The 23,679-nt window shown below is 39.3% G+C and overlaps 1 protein-coding gene across 1 annotated transcript in view; it reads right to left on the bottom strand.

Moving 5' to 3' along the window:
- LOC109065889 (arf-GAP with Rho-GAP domain, ANK repeat and PH domain-containing protein 1-like) overlaps positions 1-22,605 on the bottom strand; it is a gene marked incomplete at its 5' end in the record, with an annotated part of 35,873 nt that extends 13,268 nt beyond the window's left edge. The window contains 16 exons of the mRNA XM_042740012.1: positions 116-325; positions 1,768-1,931; positions 2,008-2,053; positions 3,915-4,110; positions 4,198-4,300; positions 4,384-4,519; positions 4,620-4,754; positions 5,276-5,450; positions 16,576-16,758; positions 16,830-16,915; positions 18,039-18,233; positions 18,301-18,305; positions 19,345-19,451; positions 20,721-20,899; positions 22,208-22,328; positions 22,513-22,605. Of these exons, the coding sequence (XP_042595946.1) occupies positions 116-325; positions 1,768-1,931; positions 2,008-2,053; positions 3,915-4,110; positions 4,198-4,300; positions 4,384-4,519; positions 4,620-4,754; positions 5,276-5,450; positions 16,576-16,758; positions 16,830-16,915; positions 18,039-18,233; positions 18,301-18,305; positions 19,345-19,451; positions 20,721-20,899; positions 22,208-22,328; positions 22,513-22,605 (2,134 nt within the window). The remainder of the gene's footprint in view (positions 1-115; positions 326-1,767; positions 1,932-2,007; positions 2,054-3,914; positions 4,111-4,197; positions 4,301-4,383; positions 4,520-4,619; positions 4,755-5,275; positions 5,451-16,575; positions 16,759-16,829; positions 16,916-18,038; positions 18,234-18,300; positions 18,306-19,344; positions 19,452-20,720; positions 20,900-22,207; positions 22,329-22,512) is intronic.
- Positions 22,606-23,679: the final 1,074 nt, after the last annotated feature.

Below are 23,679 nucleotides of genomic sequence, written 5' to 3'. Positions count from 1 at the left end.
AAATAAATGCAGGCTTGATGAGCAGAAGAAACTTCTTTAAAAAACATAAAAAATAGTAATGTTTCCAAACTTTTGGTCTGTACTGTACATGCACCGTTACACTCCTATAACATACCTGTAGCGCTGAGCCAGCTGTCCGCCGCCTGGCCAAACAATCCCTCCTCGATGTCTCTGAAGAAGCGCTTGAGGACGTTAGAGACGTCATCCACCTGATGTTCACCTTCCTTCAGCCAAACGCACCTGGCGTCGCGTCTGAACTCCTCCAGCAGGGCGGCGATCTTACTGTTCACGCCACTCTTACGGTAGATTCCCTCCGAGGTCAGACCTGCAGGACACACACACACAACATCATTTACACACAGCAACACACACTTAAGATGTCTAATTATAACTAAAATTTTATTAGGAACACAAATCTACCTCAGCTTCTGCTTTAAACTATAAGGGAGCACTTTTACATTACTATAAGCTTACAATTAAAGACAGAGCCCAAACTTAAATTCAACTGCTATTCTTTAAAAAAATAAATAAATAAATAAATAAAACTTGTATGTAAACTTGTAAATTGCACACAATGAACTTCAAAATTAGACAGTTTAATTTTAATACACGTAAACTGTTTAATAGGGACTTAAATTATTACTATTAACCTGCCTGTAAAGCTGCTTTGAAACAATGTGTTATATTATATTATAAAAGGCACCACACAAGTGATTGTCATTTGGCTTGAGTTTTCTGGATAGTAAGTCTGTAAGTGTGTCGAGTGTTCTGTTGTTAATGGTTCTATCATGTGACATCGCTCCTGAACAGAGTTCTGTCTGACAGTCACATGATTCAAACGAATCATGAAGATGAATCAGACGTCTGCAGGGACACATTTACTGTCGTGGTTTCATGACATCATCTGTTACTCAGTAAAGTGTACATCTAGGAGATCATTTACCCTCAGTAGGTGACCTCACTGTTTAATACTAGTTAGTTAGAGAAAGATCACATGATCACTGAGACACAAGAGGAATCTGTTGTTTAAGTGAGGTTTTTGTGGTGTGTGTGTGTGTGTGTGTGTGTGTGTGTGTGAATGAGTGTGTGTGTGAGAGTGTGTGTGTGTGTGTGTGTGTGTGTGTGTGTGTTCTGTGTTGAGTGTGTGTATGAGTGTGTGTGTGTGTGTGTTTGAGCATTTGTGTGAGTGTGTGTGTGTGTGTGTGAGTGTGTGTGAGGTGACGGTGTGTGTGTGGTGTGTGTGAGTGTGTGTGTGAGTGTGTGTGTGAGTGTGTGTGAGAGTGTGTGTGTGTGTGTGTGTGTGTGTGTGTGTGTGTGTGTTTGTTTGTGTGAGTGTGTGAGAGTGTGTGTGTGTTTGTTTGTGTGAGTGTGTGTGAGAGTGTGTGTGTGTGTGTGTGTGTGTCTGTGTTTGTTTGTGTGTGTGCGTGTGTGTCTGTGTGTGTGTGTGTGTGTGTGTGTGTGAGAGTGTGTGTGTGTGTGAGAGTGTGTGTGTGTGTGTGTGTGTGTGTGTGTGTGAGAGTGTGTGTGTGTGTGTGTGTGTGTGTGTGTGTGTGTGTGTGTGTTAGGCTGACGGAGACTTGTCAAACACTTGTATATCATTGCTCTTTTGTTAGTTTTGATTGCTTCTGTTGTCATCATTTGTAATTCGCTTTGGATAAAAGCATCAGCTAAATGACTAAATGTAAATGTAAATGTAGGCAGAACAGCGGAATCAACAAATAAGGTCAGAAAGAGTTGAATAGAGTGCAGCAGAACAGAGTTGAGTACCGTATTGTGTGGTGAAATGAATGCAGCGCTCCACGATCACGGGAATGTCAGCCTCGGTCAGCTGCTGCTGACTCAGTGTGTCTCCAGTACTCCCAGCAGCCCTCTGGATGGCCGCCGCCCAGCCCTGGAAGTCCAGCTTCCTCTCGCCCTCGATGTACAGCGTCCTGCGGGGAGACGTCCAGTTAGTCAGCATCCGCCCGCTGTCACAAACACATAACGGGTTACCCTCGACCTGCTCACCTGCCTCGCTCCACCAGAACCAGCACCTCATTCTCCGGCTGGATCGCTGCACACACACACACACACACACACGTTCAGTTTAGATTCAGCACACTGCATCACATTTATTACATTTATTAAATGTACAAAGTACATTTATTTATTAAAGTACAGTTCAAATCTATTAACATATTTACTGACAGATAATTCGAGACTTACTGATATAATAATTATAATTAAACTTTATTTGGCGTACTACATGAGCACAATGCAGATTTCTTAATATTAAGTCTAAAATGTGTTTCGATATCACTTTTGATGAGGACTGTATGATCTTTGTATAATATCGGTCTTTAAATGCAAAATGTTTAAAGTGTACCTGAAGTGTACTTGCTTGTTTAGTGTATTAAAAGTACAATTTCAGGGTATTTTATTAAGTACATAAATATGTAAATGTATTTGTAGTATACTTAGTTTTCACTAGGGGAGTAATGAACTTTTCCATTAAATGCCAATATCTGGCTGCTGTAACTTATTACTAGGGGCATTTTTTTTAACATTCATAAAAGCAATTTTTTATAACTACCTTATTGCATGTATCTATGTTGTCTTTTTAGGTTAAATACTTCTTAAATAACACTCACTAATTTAAACTGTTGTGATTGGCCACTGCACTCATGCACTCAACAGAAATCATGAATTTGGGGGGCATTTTTGTTGGTTTGTTGGTTTAGTTTTTTTGTTTGGTGGTTTATTTTTGCTAGTTTTGGTGGCATTTTTGTCTATTTTGACGGCATTTAGTAGGTTTTGGTGTCAACTTTGCATTTTTGTTGATTGTCTATTTTTGTTGATTTTTTGTTGATTTTGGTGTTATTTTTGTTGATTTGGTGGCGCTTTTGTTGATTTTGGTTGTATTTTTGTTGGTTTGTGTAATTGTTGTTGGTTTTGTTGCCATTTTTGTTGTTTTGATTGCATTTCTGTTGGTTTTTGGAGTGATTTTTGTCTATTTTAATTTCATTTTTGTTGGTTTTGGTTTCATGATGTTGATTTTGGTGGCATTTTTGCTGGTTTTGGTGGCATTGTTGTCAGTTTTGGTGTCACTGTTGATTTCAGTGGTATTTCTGCAGATTTTGGTGGCATTTTTGTTGATTTTAGTGTCATTTTGTTGGTTTTGTCATTTTTGTTGATTTTGTGTCATTTTTGGTGGTTCTGGCGGTATTTATGGTGGTTTTGGTGCCATTTTTGCTGATATGGTGGCATTTTTGTTGATTTTAGTAGTATTTTTGTTGATTTTGTTGGCATTTCTGTTGGTTTTTGAGTAATTTATGTCTATTTTTGTTGCATTTTTGTTGGTTTTGTTGTCATTTTTGCTGATTTGGTGAAATTTTGTTCATTTTGGTGGTATTTATGGTGGCTTTGGTGTCATTTTTGCTCATTTGGAGGCATTTCTGTTGGTTTTGAAGTTATTTTTCTCTATTTTGGTTGCATTTTAGTTGGTTTTGGTGTAATTGTTGTTGGTTTTGTTGCCATTTTTGTTTTGATTGCATTTCTGTTGGTTCAGTTGGTTCACCAAATCTGAGTGATTTTTGTCTATTTTAATTTCATTTTTGTTGGTTTAGGTTTTATGATGTTGATTTAGGTGGTATTTCTGCAGATTTTGGTGGCATTTTTTGTTGATTTTAGTGTCATTTTATTGGTTTTGGCACTATTTATGGTGGTTTTGGTGTAATTTTTGCTGATTTGGTGGCATTTTTGTTGATTTTAGTGTCATTTTATTGGTTTTGGCAGTATTTATGGTGGTTTTGGTGTAATTTTTGCTGATTTGGTAGTATTTTTGTTGATTTTGTTGGCATTTCTGTTGGTTTTAGAGTATTTTTTGTCTATTTTGGTTGCATTTTAGTTGGTTTTGGTGGCATTTTGTGACTCACAGAGCTCCAGGAGCTTCTGCAGGTCGATGGTCTCATCTGTGGTGTGCTCCTCCAGCCGGATGTGCAGGCTGGACCCCACCAGACAGAACCAGCCCAATCTCGACATCTCCCGGTTCAGTCTGTCTTTATATCGCAGCCGGCCGATCCGCTCAAAGTCCTTCAGTAACAGATCCTCCGCAGCCGCGGGAATGAACGACTGTGACACAGACAGACGACATGAAAATGAGACACAGTCCAAACCAGACCAAACCTGTCAGACGGTTCAGAACAGGTGTGATGTCACCTTTGCGATGGATTTGACCCACTCGCGCATGGTCTCGGGATTATCAGTGCCGAACAGATACAAGCGCTCGGCGTCCGAGTACAGCTCGAACGTGTGATCGTACCTGAAGAAAGAGACGTTTATATAATCAGGCTCTACAGAAGAGAAAGGTGACAGTCCTTAAGCACACGCTGTGGGCCTGATTACCCATGAGTCTCAGGAGGGTTGACAGCCAGACAGACGATCTCCTTCATCTTCAGTCCTCCGTTCGGTGTAGCGTTTTTGTCACTTTCATAGTAGCTAAAATTCCCGTCATTCAGCACACACCACCGCCGACTGAACTCTGACGGACACGGACAGACAGAATCAAATCAAATTAAATTAGCCTGAAAACATTTTGCACATAACACTTCAGAAAATCTTCTATTCACTGACTGGCTCACCTTCTTTTCCCTTCTTCTCTGTGATTGGTCGAGCCATGGAGGCGGTCTTAAATAGAAACCCATTATGCGTGACAGAGGGCGGGGCCATGTAGTGCACCCTGTCTATGGAGACCTTCACCTCTGACCTCGGGAGTTCTGTAGGTCAAAAGGTCAAACCTGAGTAAGCCGATTCTGATTCCGATTCTGTTTATCAATTCTAATTCTTAACAATTCCTAGTTTTGATTCCATGTTAAAAAAAAAAACATTTAGATGTCAAATATATGTATTCTGTCTTTTTAATAAACACTAATAACAATACAAAAAACAGCAACAGACTATAAAGAATACTTGCCTATGGTTTTAACAAAAATACCACATCAAAAACAACTAGACTAATATAAATTTCACACATTAGATTAGACTTTTTCTTTCTCATCTGTTAATTCTCACTTAAAAAATGGCTGTGTTTATGAGGAAACACTGACGTAATTTTGTGCACACTGGTCGCAAAATGTGAAAGAGAAACCAACTCCCTTTTCTGCAGTGGAAATGAACAGACACAGGCTGCGGACCCGCACACATAACGATACGCAAGTTCTTTCCCATCTTGTGCTTAAATGGTTTAAAATCACATTACAATTGAATGAACCCTAGTACTGTTCTCCGAGGCACACACCTGTGTTGCGGTTCTGCGTGAGGAACTCCACCTGCAGGTTCTGTCCGTGGTGTTGGGCCAGAGCGATCGGGGAGGCCAGCTCGGGGTCTCCGGTGTCACAGCTCACTTCTGCGCCGCAGAACACCAGCGCCAGCGTCTCACACACATCGCTCGACTGAACGTTAATGCACAGCGCCTGCGGAGAGAGAGAACGGCTCAGGGATCTACAGCGGATCAGGTGTGGAACGTGTGTGTGTCAGTGACGTTCCTGTCAGTCCTCTGCACAATCTGACTTTGCTGCAGCATGGAATTAAACTGCTTTGACACAATCTGCATTGTAATAACGGTGACCTGGTCACAAAATAAAGTCAGATGTTTCTGAGCACATTTGAAACTAGGGCTGAATGATATTACAAAAAAAAAAAAAATTAACATCTTGTTGCAACATTTTATAAAAATCAGGATTGAATGGGTAACACTTTATTTTAAGATGTCCTTGTTACACGTGTTGCATGTACTTACTATTATAATAACAATAAATTATTCACAATTACATGCAAGTAACCCTAAACCGAATCCTAACCCTAACCATACAGTAAGTACATGTAGTTAATTGTGTAATTACACTGTAACAAGGACATGTTAAAATAAAGAGTAACCGATCTAATACATTTGGTTAAAGTCCCATGTTATAAAAGATGAAGTGCTATTTAAGACAATATTGGTTGATTAGACAGGCCTAAAATGCTAAATGTTTGCCCTCTCTCTCTTCAGCGTTCCCACATCTCAGACCTCAAATACATGAAATATTACTCGTTTTAGACATAGTTTTTGAAGTATAGAGTAAAGAAAACACTATACAAAATTTAAACATACCAGTGCAGAACTGATATATCATGCAGCCCTATTTAAAACGACGAATAATGTCTGTTCATACAGAACCAATGTATAGTCTAGGTCCAGTGACCCTGGTATAATGGGGCTGCTTTAGGGTCATTCATGAACACTAAACATTAACGTCAGCATATATATATATATAAAATTATCCGGATTGTTTTACTGCACAAAACTACCAGAATCACATAAACAGACGAGTGGATTCAGTGTAGTATATACAGTAGTAAGTGCTGTGAGATGAACTGTTGAATTTGTTACACAAGAGCTGATTTTAATGGATGTAGTTCGAAGATTTTCCTATTTAAAAAAATAATAATAAATAAATAAATAAATAATTATAATAAATAAAAAGTTATCTAATTCAAATTATTATAATAAAATAAATATTTTTATTATTAAATATTATTATTAAAACACACACACACAGACATGTTTTATTGATCATAATAATAATAATATTACAAATATATTAAGTTACTTAAAAATATGAAATGCCTGTAATTTAAATGATCAATATATTAAGATATTATTAATACTGTAATATTGTTATAATTATAAATAATTTAATACACACACACACACACTTATATTAGTTTCATTAATGACCATAACAATAATAATTATATAAAAATCTTAACATTAATAAAATTATATAATATAGTAGCATTGTTGTATGATTAAAGATTTTTATTCATTTTTTTTTTTATTGTCATTTTTTTTTTATATTGTCATTTTTTTAAATATATATATATATATATATATATATATATAATGTATATATATATATATATACAGTATTTAAAAAGTAACTGAGTATTTGGTTGGTGGACGACTAGTTGGCCATGCTGACCAATCCCTAAATGAGAGAGAGACTGTGTTGTGATTGTGTAAGCGAGAGGATGTTTGGACAGCTGAAAACCAACCTCTGTGATCACAGCAGGACACACACACACACACACTCACACACACACACACACACACACACACACTCACACACACACAGGGTTTTTCCCGGCTCAATATGAGGCGGAGGTGGTACCATCCTGATCATGTGCACACAATGTACCCATAACATATAACATCAGGTTGTTAAACATTTCATGAAACTGGAAATCTTTATCCACTCTTTATAGTCTCCTGGTCCACATCGCATTGATCCAATATACATTTATCCACTTAAAGTGTCTTTCGAGAAAACAAAATATATTCTTACAACCTTAGGTGAACTCTTCTGATACATCATCAAATGCACTCGCAGCAGGCTAACAGGTGCATTAGCGCTAAGCTAAGACTTTTTATAAAATTAATATTAACTTCATACCAACAATACAATGTACTTAATAACATAATAGAGTGTTTGTAATAACTTATTTATAGTTTTTATACTAAGCTACCAGCTTGGCATTTCTCACGAAAACTTTCTTTATTGTTAAGAAAACACCCCAAACCTCATTAAAATAACATACAAACCATATTCTCTTGTATTCGTGTGTTAAATATAGGGCACTTTATTTTTTACCAAATTCCACCAAAATACATCCAAAAATCCTTTTTAATTTTTTAATTAAATCACAAATCACAATTCAAAATCAAAACCAATTAAAAATAATAAAAATCATGGATCATCAGTTATTCACATTTATTCTTAAAATAGCCTTATTAAATGTTTTCCTTTTCCTCAGAAATTCTGTGTTGTGTATCTGGTTATCAAATGAAGGCATAAAACATTAATTTAATTGATCTTTAAATTATTAAACATTAAACTTTATTTTTTGTCAAACAAAGGGGATTTACTTTTAAAATTAAAACATGGAAGAATTTTGTGTGATCATTCCTTAAAAGGTTTGTATCTATATATATATATATATATATATAGTATATATATATGATATATATATGTATATATATATAAATTTTTAAATAATTTTAGTAGTATTGTACATTCTGCTGAACAAAAGTCATATATTTCGGTTGCAATGTATTGAAGGTAAGCCGGACTTTTATTTTGACGGGTTGCCGTGAATACCTTCTGTGTGTAAATCATGAGACGCTAGTTTTACTCGAATGAAATGATAAAATACTCATGAAGTTTATGAAAGATTAGTTCTGGAGATGTTGTTTGTGTATTTATGTCCTTATTTCGTGCTAAAATCACAGCGAGCATTGCACGCGCTTCAGTGTGTGTGTGTGTGTGTGTGTAGTAAACGGAACCGTGCTTCATTCATTCATACAGAGATCACATAATATTAGTTAATGCTCATCAGATCGTGCAAATCATTGGAAAATTAATAGAAAGGATGATTCTGTGTAAAGAAATATCTGTGTATAAAAATATCAGTATTTTTCCAAATATGAAGTAAAAGCTCTAATGGAAGCAATTCAGTGATGCTTGAGCGTGACTGCCTGCTTGAGATTTGTCGACAACCAGAGGCGGCACAACATTTGGCGGAGGCGGCCGCCACATAATCCTCTATGCAGGAAAAACCCTGATACACACACACACTCACACACACTCACTCACACACACACACACACACAGAGTAAATGAAACCACACACAAAAACACGCAGTAATCCGTGTAAACCGCGGCTCATTTAAACACAATCTATGAGTCTCTTTCTCAATAACACTCAGACATGAATCAAACTAACGTCCTTCAAACACAAACACACGGACGATAAATCCCAGAAATATTCAACATGCTGTTATTTGAGAAATGCTGAGGTCACTGAGGAAGTAGGATGATTATTCCTGCACAAGGATGTACGATAAGAGTAAATGTGGTCAGGTGTCTCAAAGCTTGCGTCAGAGAGACTGGAAATGATCAGGAGGAACTAAAATATCACGTTTCTGACTGACAGTGACTGACTAGACAGCTGCTGGATCACAACGGTCGCAACACGACGGTCATGGGTTTGAGTCCCAGAGAACAACACACTAAACATACAGTGAAGCTGGAAGTCGCTTACTAAAACATAAATAAGTGTAAGGATAAATAATAAAATAAACAGATGTCTGAAATGACTTCTCAACGTCTCATTAATCTGTGTGGGTATGTGTGTGTGTGTGTGTGTGTAAGTGAGCGTGTGTGTGTGAGAGAGTGTGTGTGTGTGCGAGAGAGTGTGCGCGTGTGTGTGTGTGTGTGTGTGTGTGAGTGTGAGTGTGTGCATGTGCGTGTGAGAGAGTGTGTGTATGTGTGTGTGAGACAGTGTGCGTGTGTGAGAGTGTGTGTGTGCGCACGTGCGTGTGTGTGTGTGCGCGTGCGAGAGTGTGCGTGTGTGAGAGTGTGCGTGTGCAAGAGTGTGTGTGTGCGCGTGTGAGAATGCGTGTGTGAGAGTGTGTGTGTGCGCGTGCGAGAGTGTGCGTGTCTGAGCGCGCGCGAGAAAGAGCGTGTGCAAGAACGTGCGTGTGTGAGAGTGTGCGTGTGCAAGAGTGTGTGTGTTAAATGTGACGTGGGTCACAGTGTTTCTAAGGATCAGTTCAATACCGCATCACTGCGCGTGCGTGTGTGAGAATGCGTGTGTGAGAGTGTGTGTGCGCGTGTGCGAGAGTGTGCGTGTGTGAGTGTGCGTGTGCAAGAGTGTGTGTGTGCACGTGCGTGTGTGAGAGTGTGTGTGCGCGCGTGCGAGAGTGTGCGTGTGCAAGAGTGTGCGTGTGTGAGAGTGTGCGTGTGCAAGAGTGTGTGTGTGCGCGTGTGAGAATGCGTGTGTGAGAGTGTGTGTGTGCGCGTGCGAGAGTGTGCGTGTGTGAGAGTGTGTGTGTGTGTGTGTGTGTGCACGTGCGTGTCGTTAGGTGTGTGTGTGTGTGTGTGCGCGTGCGTGTGTGAGAGTGTGTGTGTGCGCGTGCGTGTGTGAGAGTGTGTGTGTGTGCACGTGTGAGAGTGTGTGTGTGTGCGCGTGCGAGGAGTGTGTGCGTGTCTGAGAGTGTGTGTGTGTGTGTGTGTGTGTGTGCGTGCGTGTGTGTGAGAGTGTGTGTGTGCGCGTGCGTGTGTGAGAGTGTGTGTGTGCGAGAGTGTGCGTGTGTGTGAGAGTGTGTGTGTACGAGAGTGTGCGTGTGTGAGAGTGTGCGTGTGTGAGAGTGTGTGTGTGCGCATGCGTGTGTGAGTGTGTGTGTGTGCGCGTGCGAGAGTGTGCGTGTGTGAGAGTGTGCGTGTGTGAGAGTGTGTGTGTGCGTGTGTGCGCGTGTGGGAATGGCATGTTGTGGAGTGTGTGTGTGCGCGTTGCAGAGATGTGGTGTGTCTTGAGAGTGTGTGTGTGTGTGTGCACGTGCGTGTGTGAGAGTGTGTGTGCGCGTGCGTGTGTGAGAGTGTGTGTGTGTGCGCGTGCGTGTGTGAGAGTGTGCGTGTGTGAGAGTGTGTGTGTGCGCATGCGTGTGTGAGTGTGTGTGTGTGCGCGTGCGAGAGTGTGCGTGTGTGGGCGGGGGGTTGGGTGATGGTGCGTGTGTGAGAGTGTGTGTGTGTGCGCGTGCGTGTGTGAGAATGCATGTGTGAGAGTGTGTGTGTGCGCGTGCGAGAGTGTGCGTGTCTGAGAGTGTGTGTGTGTGTGTGCACGTGCGTGTGTGAGAGTGTGTGTGCGCGTGGGGGTGTGTGAGAGTGGTGCGTGTGTGAGAGTGTGGTTGGGTGTGCATGCGCATTGTGTGTTAGTGTGTGTGTGTGCGCGTGCGAGAGTGTGCGTGTGTGAGAGTGTGCGTGTGTGAGAGTGTGTGTGTGCGCGTGCGTGTGTGAGAATGCATGTGTGAGAGTGTGTGTGCGCGTGCGAGAGTGTGCGTGTCTGAGAGTGTGTGTGTGTGTGTGCACGTGCGTGTGTGAGAGTGTGTGTGCGCGTGCGTGTGTGAGAGTGTGTGTGTGTGCGCGTGCGTGTGTGAGAGTGTGTGTGTGCGCATGCGTGTGTGAGAATGCGTGTGTGAGAGTGTGTGTGTGCGCGTGCGAGAGTGTGCGTGTCTGAGAGTGTGTGTGTGTGTGTGTGTGTGTGTGTGTGTGAGAGTGTGTGTGTGTGTGTGTGTGTGTGTGTGTGCTAGAGTGTGCGTGTGCGAGAGTGTGTGTGTGTGCGAGAGTGTGCGTGTGTGCGAGAGTGTGCGTGTGTGCGAGAGTGTGCTTGTGCGAGAGTGTGCGTGTGTGTGAGAGTGTGTGTGTACGAGAGTGTGCTTGTGTGAGAGTGTGCGTGTGTGAGAGTGTGCGTGTGAGAGTGTGTGAGAAATGTTTCTGTCTCTTGTGAATTCCACCTGATATCAACACACACACACTCTCTCTCTTTCTCTCTCTCGCTCTCTCAGTCACTCACACACACACACTCGCTCTCTCATTCACACACGCACTCTCTCTCTCTCACTCACTCACCCACCCACCCACTCACGAACACACCGATGACAGCCATTCCCAAACTATGTGAAGTTACCCTGAGATCTTCTAACATTTTAACAACTCAATAGTCACATGACACCCAGGTAAACAAATAAAACATTTAAAACTGTTATTTTAATATAAAGTGCTGCACAACTTGGCCAAAATATTATATTGCAATTATTTTGTCATTTATGGTGAGTTTGCAATGTGATTATGTCTCAAATTGCTGCTGAAACCTCATTCAGGGTCTTTACCTGAATATATTGCTAAATATATTGCTATTATTATTATTAATAATAATTTTATCATTGACTATAAAAATGCACAAATAAATATTACTGCTGTAAATTACAGTTGTATGGTCAAATAAAACACTATAATCAAAAAAATAAAAGATGTAATATTATAAAAAAAAAATATTTTACACTACAAGTGACCAATGTTTTTCATTTTCAATCATTCAATCCTCAAGCTTTTATTTGTGAACCTTCATTTGAGAACCCTTGTGACCGACGGTCCTTCATTAAAGTCTGTGAACACAGAGACTGTAAATCTAGCACATCTGTACTGTGCATTTCATCTCATTTTATTTCTAAACCCTCAGTGTTTCTGCTCTTAGATGGTCAAAGACTTAATTTGAGGATTTCCAATCTCCTCCCAAAACAAAACAAAGTTAACGAGCGTTTCCTAAAGGAAAGAGAAGAGATGAAAACATCTAAAAATCAGTCTAGATCACTGAAACACAAAAACACGTCAAAACTCACCGAGACGAGAGCAAATCAAGAATAAACACCAATCTGAACCAACCTATCATCACTGATGCTGTGATTCTGAATGATGAACATCTCTTAAGATATGAACCACACACACACACACACACACACACATCATACTGGAACACATGAACACAATACAAGCACACACATACCAGCATAACATTAACAGAGTACAGAAACACACTCATTCATCGGGAAATTAGTAAATCAGCCTCTGTGTGTGTGTGTGTGTGTGTGTGTGTGTGTGTGAAAGAGACACACAAAGCCATCCATTGAGGAAGGTAAAACTGCTGCTACACAAAGAATGTGAAGAGAGACACACAATCATGGTCTCCTGCTCATTCTCTCACTCTGTATATTGTTGGGTGGGTCTGTCTTAGCATTGATTAGTCTTGCAGCACACACACACACACACACACACACACACACAGCACATGTGTGTCTAATGTAATGTGTGTGTCTTCCAGTAATACTAACATCATGTGAAAGTCTCAGAAAACCTGCAATCTGCCAAACACACACATACTTACAAAACACAAACTTAAAACACACACACAAACACAAAACACTCACTCAAAAAACGCTTAAAACTTATGCAAACATTAAAAAACACATAACACACTTAAAATACACTTAAACACAAACACTTGAAAACACAGACTTAAAACACACATTTAAAACATATGCACACACTTACAACACAGATTTAAAATACACACACACTTAAAACAGACTGAAAACACGCGCACACAAACACTTAAACACAGACTCTTCTAACAGACTCTCTGAAAAAACACTCTCTGAAAATACACACACAAGCACTCTGTGACACCTGAGAAAACCCAACACATCTTGAACAAGGACAGAAAATACTGCAACAACTCACCCAGCTGACTGACAAGGTTGAAAGTTCAAAGGTCAGCCCCCAACCTGTGTGTGTGTGTGTGTGTGATTTATAAGCGCAGTCCAGAGCCGCACAAACACACACTGATGTGAATCACGGCCGAACGAACGACAGAATGAGAGAATGAGAGCAGAGGGGGCGGAGCCTATGGCTGAGTGGGCGGGTTCAGATAAATCACTGCACTGGGGGCGGAGCTTAGTCACAGTCTGATCAACAAACCTGACACTGTCTCTCTCTCCTTCAGTCTGATTCACAACAAATGAAAGATATTCAGGTTTCTTTCAAGAACAAGATTACAATAATATCCATACATCATATTTTAAAGGGAGGAGGAACTTTTTTTGATCAAATCATTCTCTGTTCATTCATTCATTCTCTGATCAAACCGATACTGTAGTGGTCGCAGGTTGATATCTAATATACTGTCTGAGTCCTGCAGATAAACCAGTGATGCAGAACTATGGGAAAGGGTGGCCAGTATGATGCATTATAATGCTGTTAAAGATCACATGTCAGAGGATTCAATCTGCTGCATCTGTCTGTCTTTCATCACCCGTCTCTCTCTCTCTCTCTCTCTCTCTCTCTCTCTCTGTCTCTCTCTCTCTCTCTCTCTCTGTGAGTGAGTGAATGGACTCTTTGTCTGTTTCTTCTCTTCCCACTGAAACAGCACAGAGGAATCCTGGGAGCTCATGAGAGTGTGTGTGTGTGTGTTTAAGAAGCAGATCACGCTGATTTGTTTCGTACAAATGAATCATCTCATCAGAACTTCACAAAAACACACACACACACTCACATCAGTGTTCATCTCAGACACAATGCTGATGATACTAGATAAAGTCCCACACTAACCGTAAATCCCACATGAACTGGTTTATATCAGTACATCAAATACATACTCGCACATACCGCAAATTCCCTTACACATACACACACACACACACACTCACTCTCACACACACACACACACACACACACACACACTCACTCTCTCACACACACACACACACACTCACTCTCACACACACACACTCACACATACATACACACACTCTCACACACTCACACATACACACACTCTCACACACTCACACACACACTCACTCTCACACACTCACTCACACACACACTCACTCTCACACACTCACACACACACACACTCACACATACACACACTCACTCTCACACACTCACACACACACTCACACACACACACCACACACACACCTCGCGTCTCACTCAACACACACACCACGCACACACACACACGCACACACACACGCACACCACACCACACCTCCTCTCTCATGCACACACCATCCACACACAAACTCACCACACCACACCTCTCTCGCTCTCTCCCCCCACCCAACACACTCACTCTCTCTCTCCAACACCCACACTCACACAATCCCACCACCCACACCCACACAAACACACACACTCACAACAACACAAACCACCACACAAACCCACCCCCCTCACTCACCCCATCTCACTCACCACTCACACACACCACACTCTCCCCCCCCCACTCTCCTCTCACTCTCACACACCCCACACACACACACACACACCACACACTCACAACACCGCACACACACACCCCCACACACACAACTCACACACACACACCTCACACCCACACACCACACACTCACTACACACACACGCACGCACATGCACACACTCTCTCTCTCACACACACTCACACCCACTCACACACCACACTCTCTCTCCTCCCTCTCTCATCACACACACACACTCACCTCTCCTCTCACCACACACCACACTCACACACACACACACAACACCACACACACACACACACACACACACACACACACAAACTCTACACTGATTAGGAGCATCATATTCACTCTGCTTCTTCATTCTGCTGTTCGCCTTCATCCCCGTGTGTTGCCTAAACACCTCACTCACACACACAGCACCACACACAACACACTCTCTCTCTCTCTCTCTCACACACACACACACACACACACCACACAATTCACTCACTCACAATCACTCTCCAACACACACACACCACCACACAACACCACACACTCTCTCTCTCTCTCTCACAACTCTCACACACACCCACACACACCCACATACACACTCTCTCTCTCTCTCTCTCCACACACCCACACACACACACACACACTCTCTCTCTCTCTCCTCACACACACACACAAACATACCCACACACACCACTCACACTCACTACTCCACCCACCACACACCACACACAACACTCCTCTCTCTCTCACACACCACACACAGACACACACAAACAACCACCTTTCTCTCTCTCTCTCTCTCACACACACCCTACATACCCCCACACACACCAACACACACCAAACAAATCTCTCTCTCTCTCTCCTCTCGCTCACAACACCACACACACACACCCACCCTCCATCTCCCTCTCAACACAACCCACAACACACACACACACCCTCTCTCTCCACTCCTCCCACCCACACACACACACACACACACCACTCAAGTCAACTCACTCCCACACCTCACACACACACCAACACACACACCACCCACACACCCAAACTCCTCTCTCTCACACACGCCACACACACACACACAAACACACACACCAAACTCTCTCTCTCTCTCTCTCTACCCTCACACCCACCCACACACACACCACACACACACCTCTCTCTCTCTCTCACCCCCACACACACACACACACACACACCACACCACATCACTCACTCACCACAAAATCACACCACAACAACACACACACACTCTCCTCTCGCTCACACACACCACACAACACACAAACACACAAACACACTCACCTCTCTCTCTCTCTCACACACACACACACACACACACTCACATGCCACAATAAACAAACTCACAGAAGAATAAATAAGATCTAAGTAAAAGATCACAGTCTGAATCCTCTCCACATTACTTACAAACCACCCAAACTCAACTGACTGGCCTCCTCAACTAATGCTGATAACTCAACTGACTGGCCTCCTCAACTAATGCTGATATTAATACTTCACATTATGACAATGCATCTAATTCATATTCAGTTATGTAAAGCATGAAGAGAGTTCTATGTGGGCGGAGCTACACATCATTTTTACACAAAACTGAATTCTGAAAGGAATTTAAAAATGCAGTATTCTAAACATACTGCAGTTTGAAGCGTTTAACACTGCACTCCATTTCACAAAGTGTTTTTAAATTATAATAATCAATGCATCGATTTATAAAGTGCTGTACTGGATCGCAGTGAGTGGGATCTCCTCATTAGTGTGCAGTGTGCAGTAAGTAGTAAGCAACTAGTTAATTTTGAACACATAACAAACACAAACACAATCAGTGTATAATTTTTTCACTCTTAACCCACACTCACGTTATTGAGTTCTCTCTGGTTTCCGAACAGCGGGTGATATCGGCGGTATTTGCCCTCGCGGTATTTTGCGGTGATGAAGCGGCGGCGCTCCTCGCTGCTGCTGTTCAGGGTCAAGGCCTCGCTGGGCGGGACGTTCGCCGCCCAAAACTGATTGGCTCGTTCGTTTCCTAGAGCGAGGAACAGCTGGGACACGAGGAGAGGACTGATGAAGACGAGCGCAAGAACCACAGAACAATCACATGAACAAAACACACCTGGATGAGATCTTCGGTCCAGACCTTCTTGTCCATTTTGAGACTGCGTACTTTAGATATGCTCGGACCGAGCCCGCGGTGCTCTCCTGTCACAGACAAACACACAGACTGCTGCAGAAACAAGGGCTGCATGATTTGGAGGAAAACATCTAATGGTAATTTTTCTGGTAAAAACTACAACTGCAATTTAAATTGTGATTAAAAAATTTTTTTAAATCCAGGGTTGGTGTGCTTATTTGTAGCGCCACACAATATGTATATTATATTCATGTACAATATAATACATACATAAACATATATATTATATATATATATATATATATATATATATAATAATTATAATAATAGTTATAATAATAATAACAACAATAATAATATTTACTATTATGATAACTACTGCTACTAATTAAAAATATGTAAAAAAAAAAATAAACTAAATAAAATAAGAAATATTTATTGTAATAATTCAATATAATAAACTTGGCATTTATTTATGAGTATTTAATTAAATAATAATAATAAGTAATATTATTATTATTATAATTATTATTGTATCGCAATAATAATTAATAATAATAATAATAATATAATAATATAATAAAATTAGCATTTAATTGCTGATAATAGTAGTAATATTTACTATTGTGATAACTACTGCTTCTATTATTATATTATTATAGCAATAATAATAATAATAAATACAAACATAAAACTTACAGAATAAAAATAAAATAAGAAATATTAACTGCAATATTTTAACCTAATAAATAAATAGGAGTATTTAATTTATAATAATAATAATAATAATAATAATAAAAATAATAATATAATAAAAATTACTAAATAAAATAAGAAATATTAAGAAATATTAATTGCAATATTTTAATATAATAAATTAAGAATTTAATTGATAATGATAAAAACATAATAATAATAATAATAAAAATACATAACTCTACAATGTTGCCCGTACAATAGTAATATTTATGTCTTAATTTCTTAAACTCCTTTTTAAAACAAACTTCTATTTTGATGGAAAACCACAGGGAGGCCTTAAATCTTCTGTTTTGTTGATATGTGCTTCTTAATACAAGTTAGACGGATTGAAAACCATCTTTTCTCGTGATTGGTCAGCTATCGCCGGTCGTGATTGGTCAGCTGTCGCCGGTCGTGATTGGTCAGCTGTCGCTGGTCGTGATTGGTCGTTACCTGCACATCGCTTGCAGAAGACCACAGCCAGGTTGATGGCGGCCCACTCAGGTTTGGCAGCGCTGCAGTCAGCACACATCTGATTGGACGGCTCCGCCCAGATCCGCTCAGCCACTTCGTAATTGGACAAGGCCTCTGCGATAGAGTTGCGCATGGCCTCCACCCACTGATCCACAAACACACCCCAATACACTACTAAACAACATACACAGAACACAAACTAAACACCTCTCCAACAACAACACACACAATCTAAAAATACCAAAACTTAAACAGTGCCAAAAATTATCAGGATATTAAGATAAGATCATGTTCCATGAAGATATTTTGTAAGTTTCCTACCAGAAATATATCAAAACTTAATTTTTGATTAGTAATATGCATTGCTAAGAATTCATTTGAACAACTTTAAAGATGATTTTCTCAATATTTAGATTTTTTTTTGCCCCCTCAGATTCCAGATTTTTCAAATAGTTGTATCTCAGACAAATATTGTCCTCCTAACAAACCACACATCAATGGAGAGATTATTTATTCAGCTTTCAGATGATGCATAAATCTCACGCACACACACTCACACACACACACACTCACACACTCACACTCACTCGCACACACACACACACACACACACACACTCACGCACTCACACACACTCACACTCACTCGCACACACACACACACACTCACGCACTCACACACACTCACACTCACACACTCACACCTCTCACTCGCACACACCCACACACACACACTCACGCACTCACACACACTCACACTCACTCGCACACACACACACACACACACACTCACACTCACTCGCACACACACACACTCACACTCACTCGCACACACTCACACTCACTCGCACACACACACACACACACACTCACGCACTCACACACACTCACACTCACTCGCACACACACACACACACACACTCACGCACTCACACACACACACACACACACACACACACACACACACACACTCACACACTCACACACACTCACACTCACTCGCACACACACACACACACACACTCACGCACTCACACACACTCCACACACACACACACACACACACACACACACTCACGCACTCACACACCACACTCACCCCACACACACACACACACACACACACACACATGCACATGCACTCACACACAATCACACACACACACACACACACACACACACACACACTCACGCACTCACACACACTCACACTCACTCGCACACACACATACACACACAGAATGAACAAATTAATGAATAAATGAACGAACAAGTGCAAGTCTCACCTGAATATGCGGTACGGTGTGGTCAGATCAAACGCTCTCCGATCCACTTCCTTCACGTTACCAACATTCATATCAATCGAGGTGATGCCGATCCCCAGACGATATTCCTACACACACACACACACACACACACACACACATGAAACAAACATCTTTACTTAGCTATGTAAATGGGAACATTAGTGTACGTTACTATGATTATCATTTATTACTAACATCTCTAAACTATAAATGTACACAAACACTCATATACACTTTTAAATCATCTAATATAACACTGATCAATACAATCAGACAAAAGTAACAGCTCTCATGTTTAACACACACAAACATCAAAGAAAATGCAACTTTATAACAGTCCAAGCATGTCAAGCAACTGAATTCATAATTAAACCCTAAATTATATTATCATTGTTTTGTATGAAAGACAGCATGTATATACATTTTCACTTCTCAAAAGATGTAAGGTGACGAAAATTTAATTAAATAAAACTGACATTTAAAAAAAAGTAACAAAAATGGCAAAATCACAACTGAATTATAAAAAAAACACTATAATGAAAATTAAAACAGAAAAACAAAAACTATTTCAAAATATGAATGAAATATAAACAGTATATCAATGCTACTAATAAACACTGTTTTACTAGTTTACTGATTCACTGAAATTAATCTGATTCATTTTTTCGTTTTCGATTTTCTTTCTAAAAACTATAATTGTAAGCATATACAAACAAAAATTCCATACTTTTTTACATGCAAAAAAATTATTTACATAATCTGGACAAAATTACAAATGTTCTCTCACTTAAACACCTCTCAAAATAAAGTACTCTAGAAAAAAGGTAGAAATAACAATTAACTGAAAAGGAGTGTCTGTATTTAACAAAACTGATGTCATTCCCCACTGTGTTTCTTAAACTGTCATTTTTTTCACTAACCGTATTAAATTTCATCAGCGAAATTGAGCAAAAACAATCAATAGTGTCTAAACTGTCACTTATTTTTAACTTCTTGTTTATTGAACTATTATTGTATTGCAATCGTGTTGAAACATTTTGGTCGTGCAATGTTGCGTACGTAATATCAACCCTCACAATACTCACACATTTAGGTCTTAATTTCCCATTCACTTTATGTCATAAATAGTAGACACTTAAGTACTACAGAAACATTATTAGCTGAGCTCACACATTTTTTTTTTATATTTATGTTCCATTATTCGAAGCATAAACCATAAGATATGTCCACCCTGTCATATATATTACTGTCATTGCGATATTAAGATGCAAATGATATTTTCTGAAAGGTTTGATGTCCCTTTCCTGTGACTAGTGTTAGTTTTATTTCTGAAGACAGACAGATCGAGGGTTTACCTCGGCGTTTTTGTAGAGGAAGACTTTATCCGCACACACCACCGTATAGAGTTTAGAGCGCAGGCCGCGCAGCTCCAGGTAACCCCTCATCTCGTAGCTCACGCAGGGGTTAAAGGTCACGTCCAGACTGGTCGCTCTGACACAGCTCTTCAACACCGTGACCCACTCGCTCCGCTCCGCTGACACACACACACACACACACACACTTCAGTCATTTCACTGAGCAGACGTCCTGCATACTGCGTGGAAGTGTCTGCGTTATTTACACACACATCATCACATTAGCGTGTGTAACAGACAGTGACTGCACGACTGAAACAGTCTCTCTGAGTGTTTGTTTAACTGCAGCGCTTCTCAAACTGGGGTTCTGTGAGTTAATGAAAAGCTAACAAGTCATTAAATCCTGAAAAAATGACAAAACAAATGAAATGATCATAACAATAAATTAAAATAATGACAATCGAAATAAACACTTCAATATTTTTACTATAATTATTAGAAAAAAAAGTAATGTTTTTGTTGATTCTTCACCAGAAAGACATAGTTTGTAATAATTACAATAATTATAAATTAATAATTTTATAATAACAATTTAAAATAAAAACAATCAAAATAAACACTTAAATATTATTAATACTATTATATTTTTATTTAACTAAAAAAGAAATAAGTATAGCATAGTAAAGTTTATTTTGTTCATTCTTTACCAGAATGACACTGTCTTGTGTTGTGAGGCTAAATCATTTAAACTAATTAATCATTTTAATTAATTGACAAAATAAAATTAATTATAATAGTAATTTAAAATAAAAACAATTAAAATAAACACTTATTTAAACATTAAATGTTATTATATTATATTATATTATATTCTATTATATTATATTATATTATATTTTTCTTTATAAAATGTAAAATTGTATTTGTTTATTCTTCACCAGAAAGACAATGTTCTGTTTGTGAGTGTGTGTAACATATATGTATGCATGTCGGTGTGTATTTGTGTTTTTTATATATATATATATATATTTAATAACAAATTTAATAAAATATAATAAATACAATACAATTTAATAAAATATTTTTTTATTTTTTTATATTAAATAACATTAATAAATAGCAATAACAATATTATTATTATTATATGATTATTAATTAAAATAAATAAAGAATGAATATTTTATTTTTTTATTCTTCCCCAGAAGAACACAGTTCTGTGTGTGTGTGTGTGTGTGTGTGTGTGTGTGTGTGTGTGTGTGTGTGTGTGTGTGTGTGTGTGTGTGTGTGTGTGTGTGTGTGTGTGTGTGTTGAGGTCAGTTGTTCATGTTAGCGTTAGTTTCACCAGACCACAAAACCTCACTGATCAGCAGGGTGTGTCTCATTCACAAACACGCCTAATCATGTGCTTTAAACATCACACACACACACACACACACACACACACACACACACACACACACACACACACACACGGTCTGTACACTCACAGTCGCACTCGGCTCGGAACAGGAAAGTGCGATTGTGTGTCACCACTTCAAACTTCTGCTCTCCCACGTTGACCACACCAGTGATGGACACTGTAGGTATGATCCTCTTCGAGTAGACGTCCTGCACACACACACACACACACACACACACAGAGGCGTTTAATCGTCACATCAGCAGCGGGTGTTAAAGGACACGTGCGGTCAGAGGCATTCGCTCAGCACTGAAGAACATCAGGTCTTTTCACGTGCCTCAAAGAGTTAGACTCTACAAACATGACTTTAACCCTTTAACCAATCAGAATCACCTTCTCAGTGTCGAAGTATCTCAGGTATTCAGCATCCAGTTTGACCCAGCGGTGCTGGTAGATCAGAGACCTGCACACACACACACACACACACAGAGTTGTTAAATTAATGTTTTAGCTTCAGTGGATGTTAATCTCCATCAATAGAATCATGTCTACTACCACAATAAGTCAAATCAAGTTTATTTCTATAGTGCTTCATGTAATACAGATCACTTTGCACTTGTAAACAGTGAGTCAGGATTAAATTAATTCAGCTCTAATTATTACTTTTTACTATTTAAACTATGAAGCAGCTCTACAGAAAATAATAATGCAGCTTTACTCAAGTCAGTAGAGTTATTTGGTGACCTCACTGCAGAATCAATATATTTAACTCAAAAGTAATTGTCTTTAAGCTCCCAAATAACTACAAGTACAAAATCGAAGAAATGTTCGATCACTTAGATAATTTATTCAAGTATAAGTGTTATTTTAGCTGTAAAGTGTCTAAAATATGATCTCTCTCTCTGTGTGTGTGTGTGTGTGTGTGTGTGTTTGTGTGTGTTTGTGCATTCAAAGTGAAAGTGAATGTGTTTAGTGGCATGCATAATTGTGATTGCACTATTAAAACAGTTTATTTGAATGATTATTTGCATGTTTTTGTGCCTTATCAGTGTTTCTCCAATGGGTGCATCGATAAAAAGCTAATCATTGAATAATAAAATGTGTAAAATAATTAAAAAAATTAAAAAAATAAATATATATTAATAATGATAAAAACCTAAAAAAAAATTTAAAATATTAAAAAGGATGAAATATTTTATTTATCTACATGTCATGTGCACATGCAAAAATTACAAAAAATATTTTAATATATACTTTAATTAAAAATGAGTCCATCAAGTGGAAATTCAAATCTCTCCTCATGTTAGACTTTTTTGAGCTTATAAATTATTTCTACAATTTGACAATTAATTACAAATAAATGGTATGACACATTACATTTTTTTATTTTTTAAATGACGTAGAAATACTTCAAAACGTGTAGATTGCACATGCAGCTTTGCTTTAAGGCAGCAATCAAAAACTCCTAAACTGATGTCTTTTATGTTTATGGATGGGAATTCTGATTCAGTTCAGGGATTCAGGTGATTCAAATGAGTCATATAAAAGAACCGGTTCAAA

This window comes from Cyprinus carpio, chromosome B15 (genome assembly GCF_018340385.1).
Source record: "Cyprinus carpio isolate SPL01 chromosome B15, ASM1834038v1, whole genome shotgun sequence".
Taxonomy (NCBI): Eukaryota; Metazoa; Chordata; class Actinopteri; order Cypriniformes; family Cyprinidae; genus Cyprinus; species Cyprinus carpio.
Note: the sequence above shows the minus strand (reverse complement) of the source record. Positions and strands in the feature narration are given on the sequence as shown.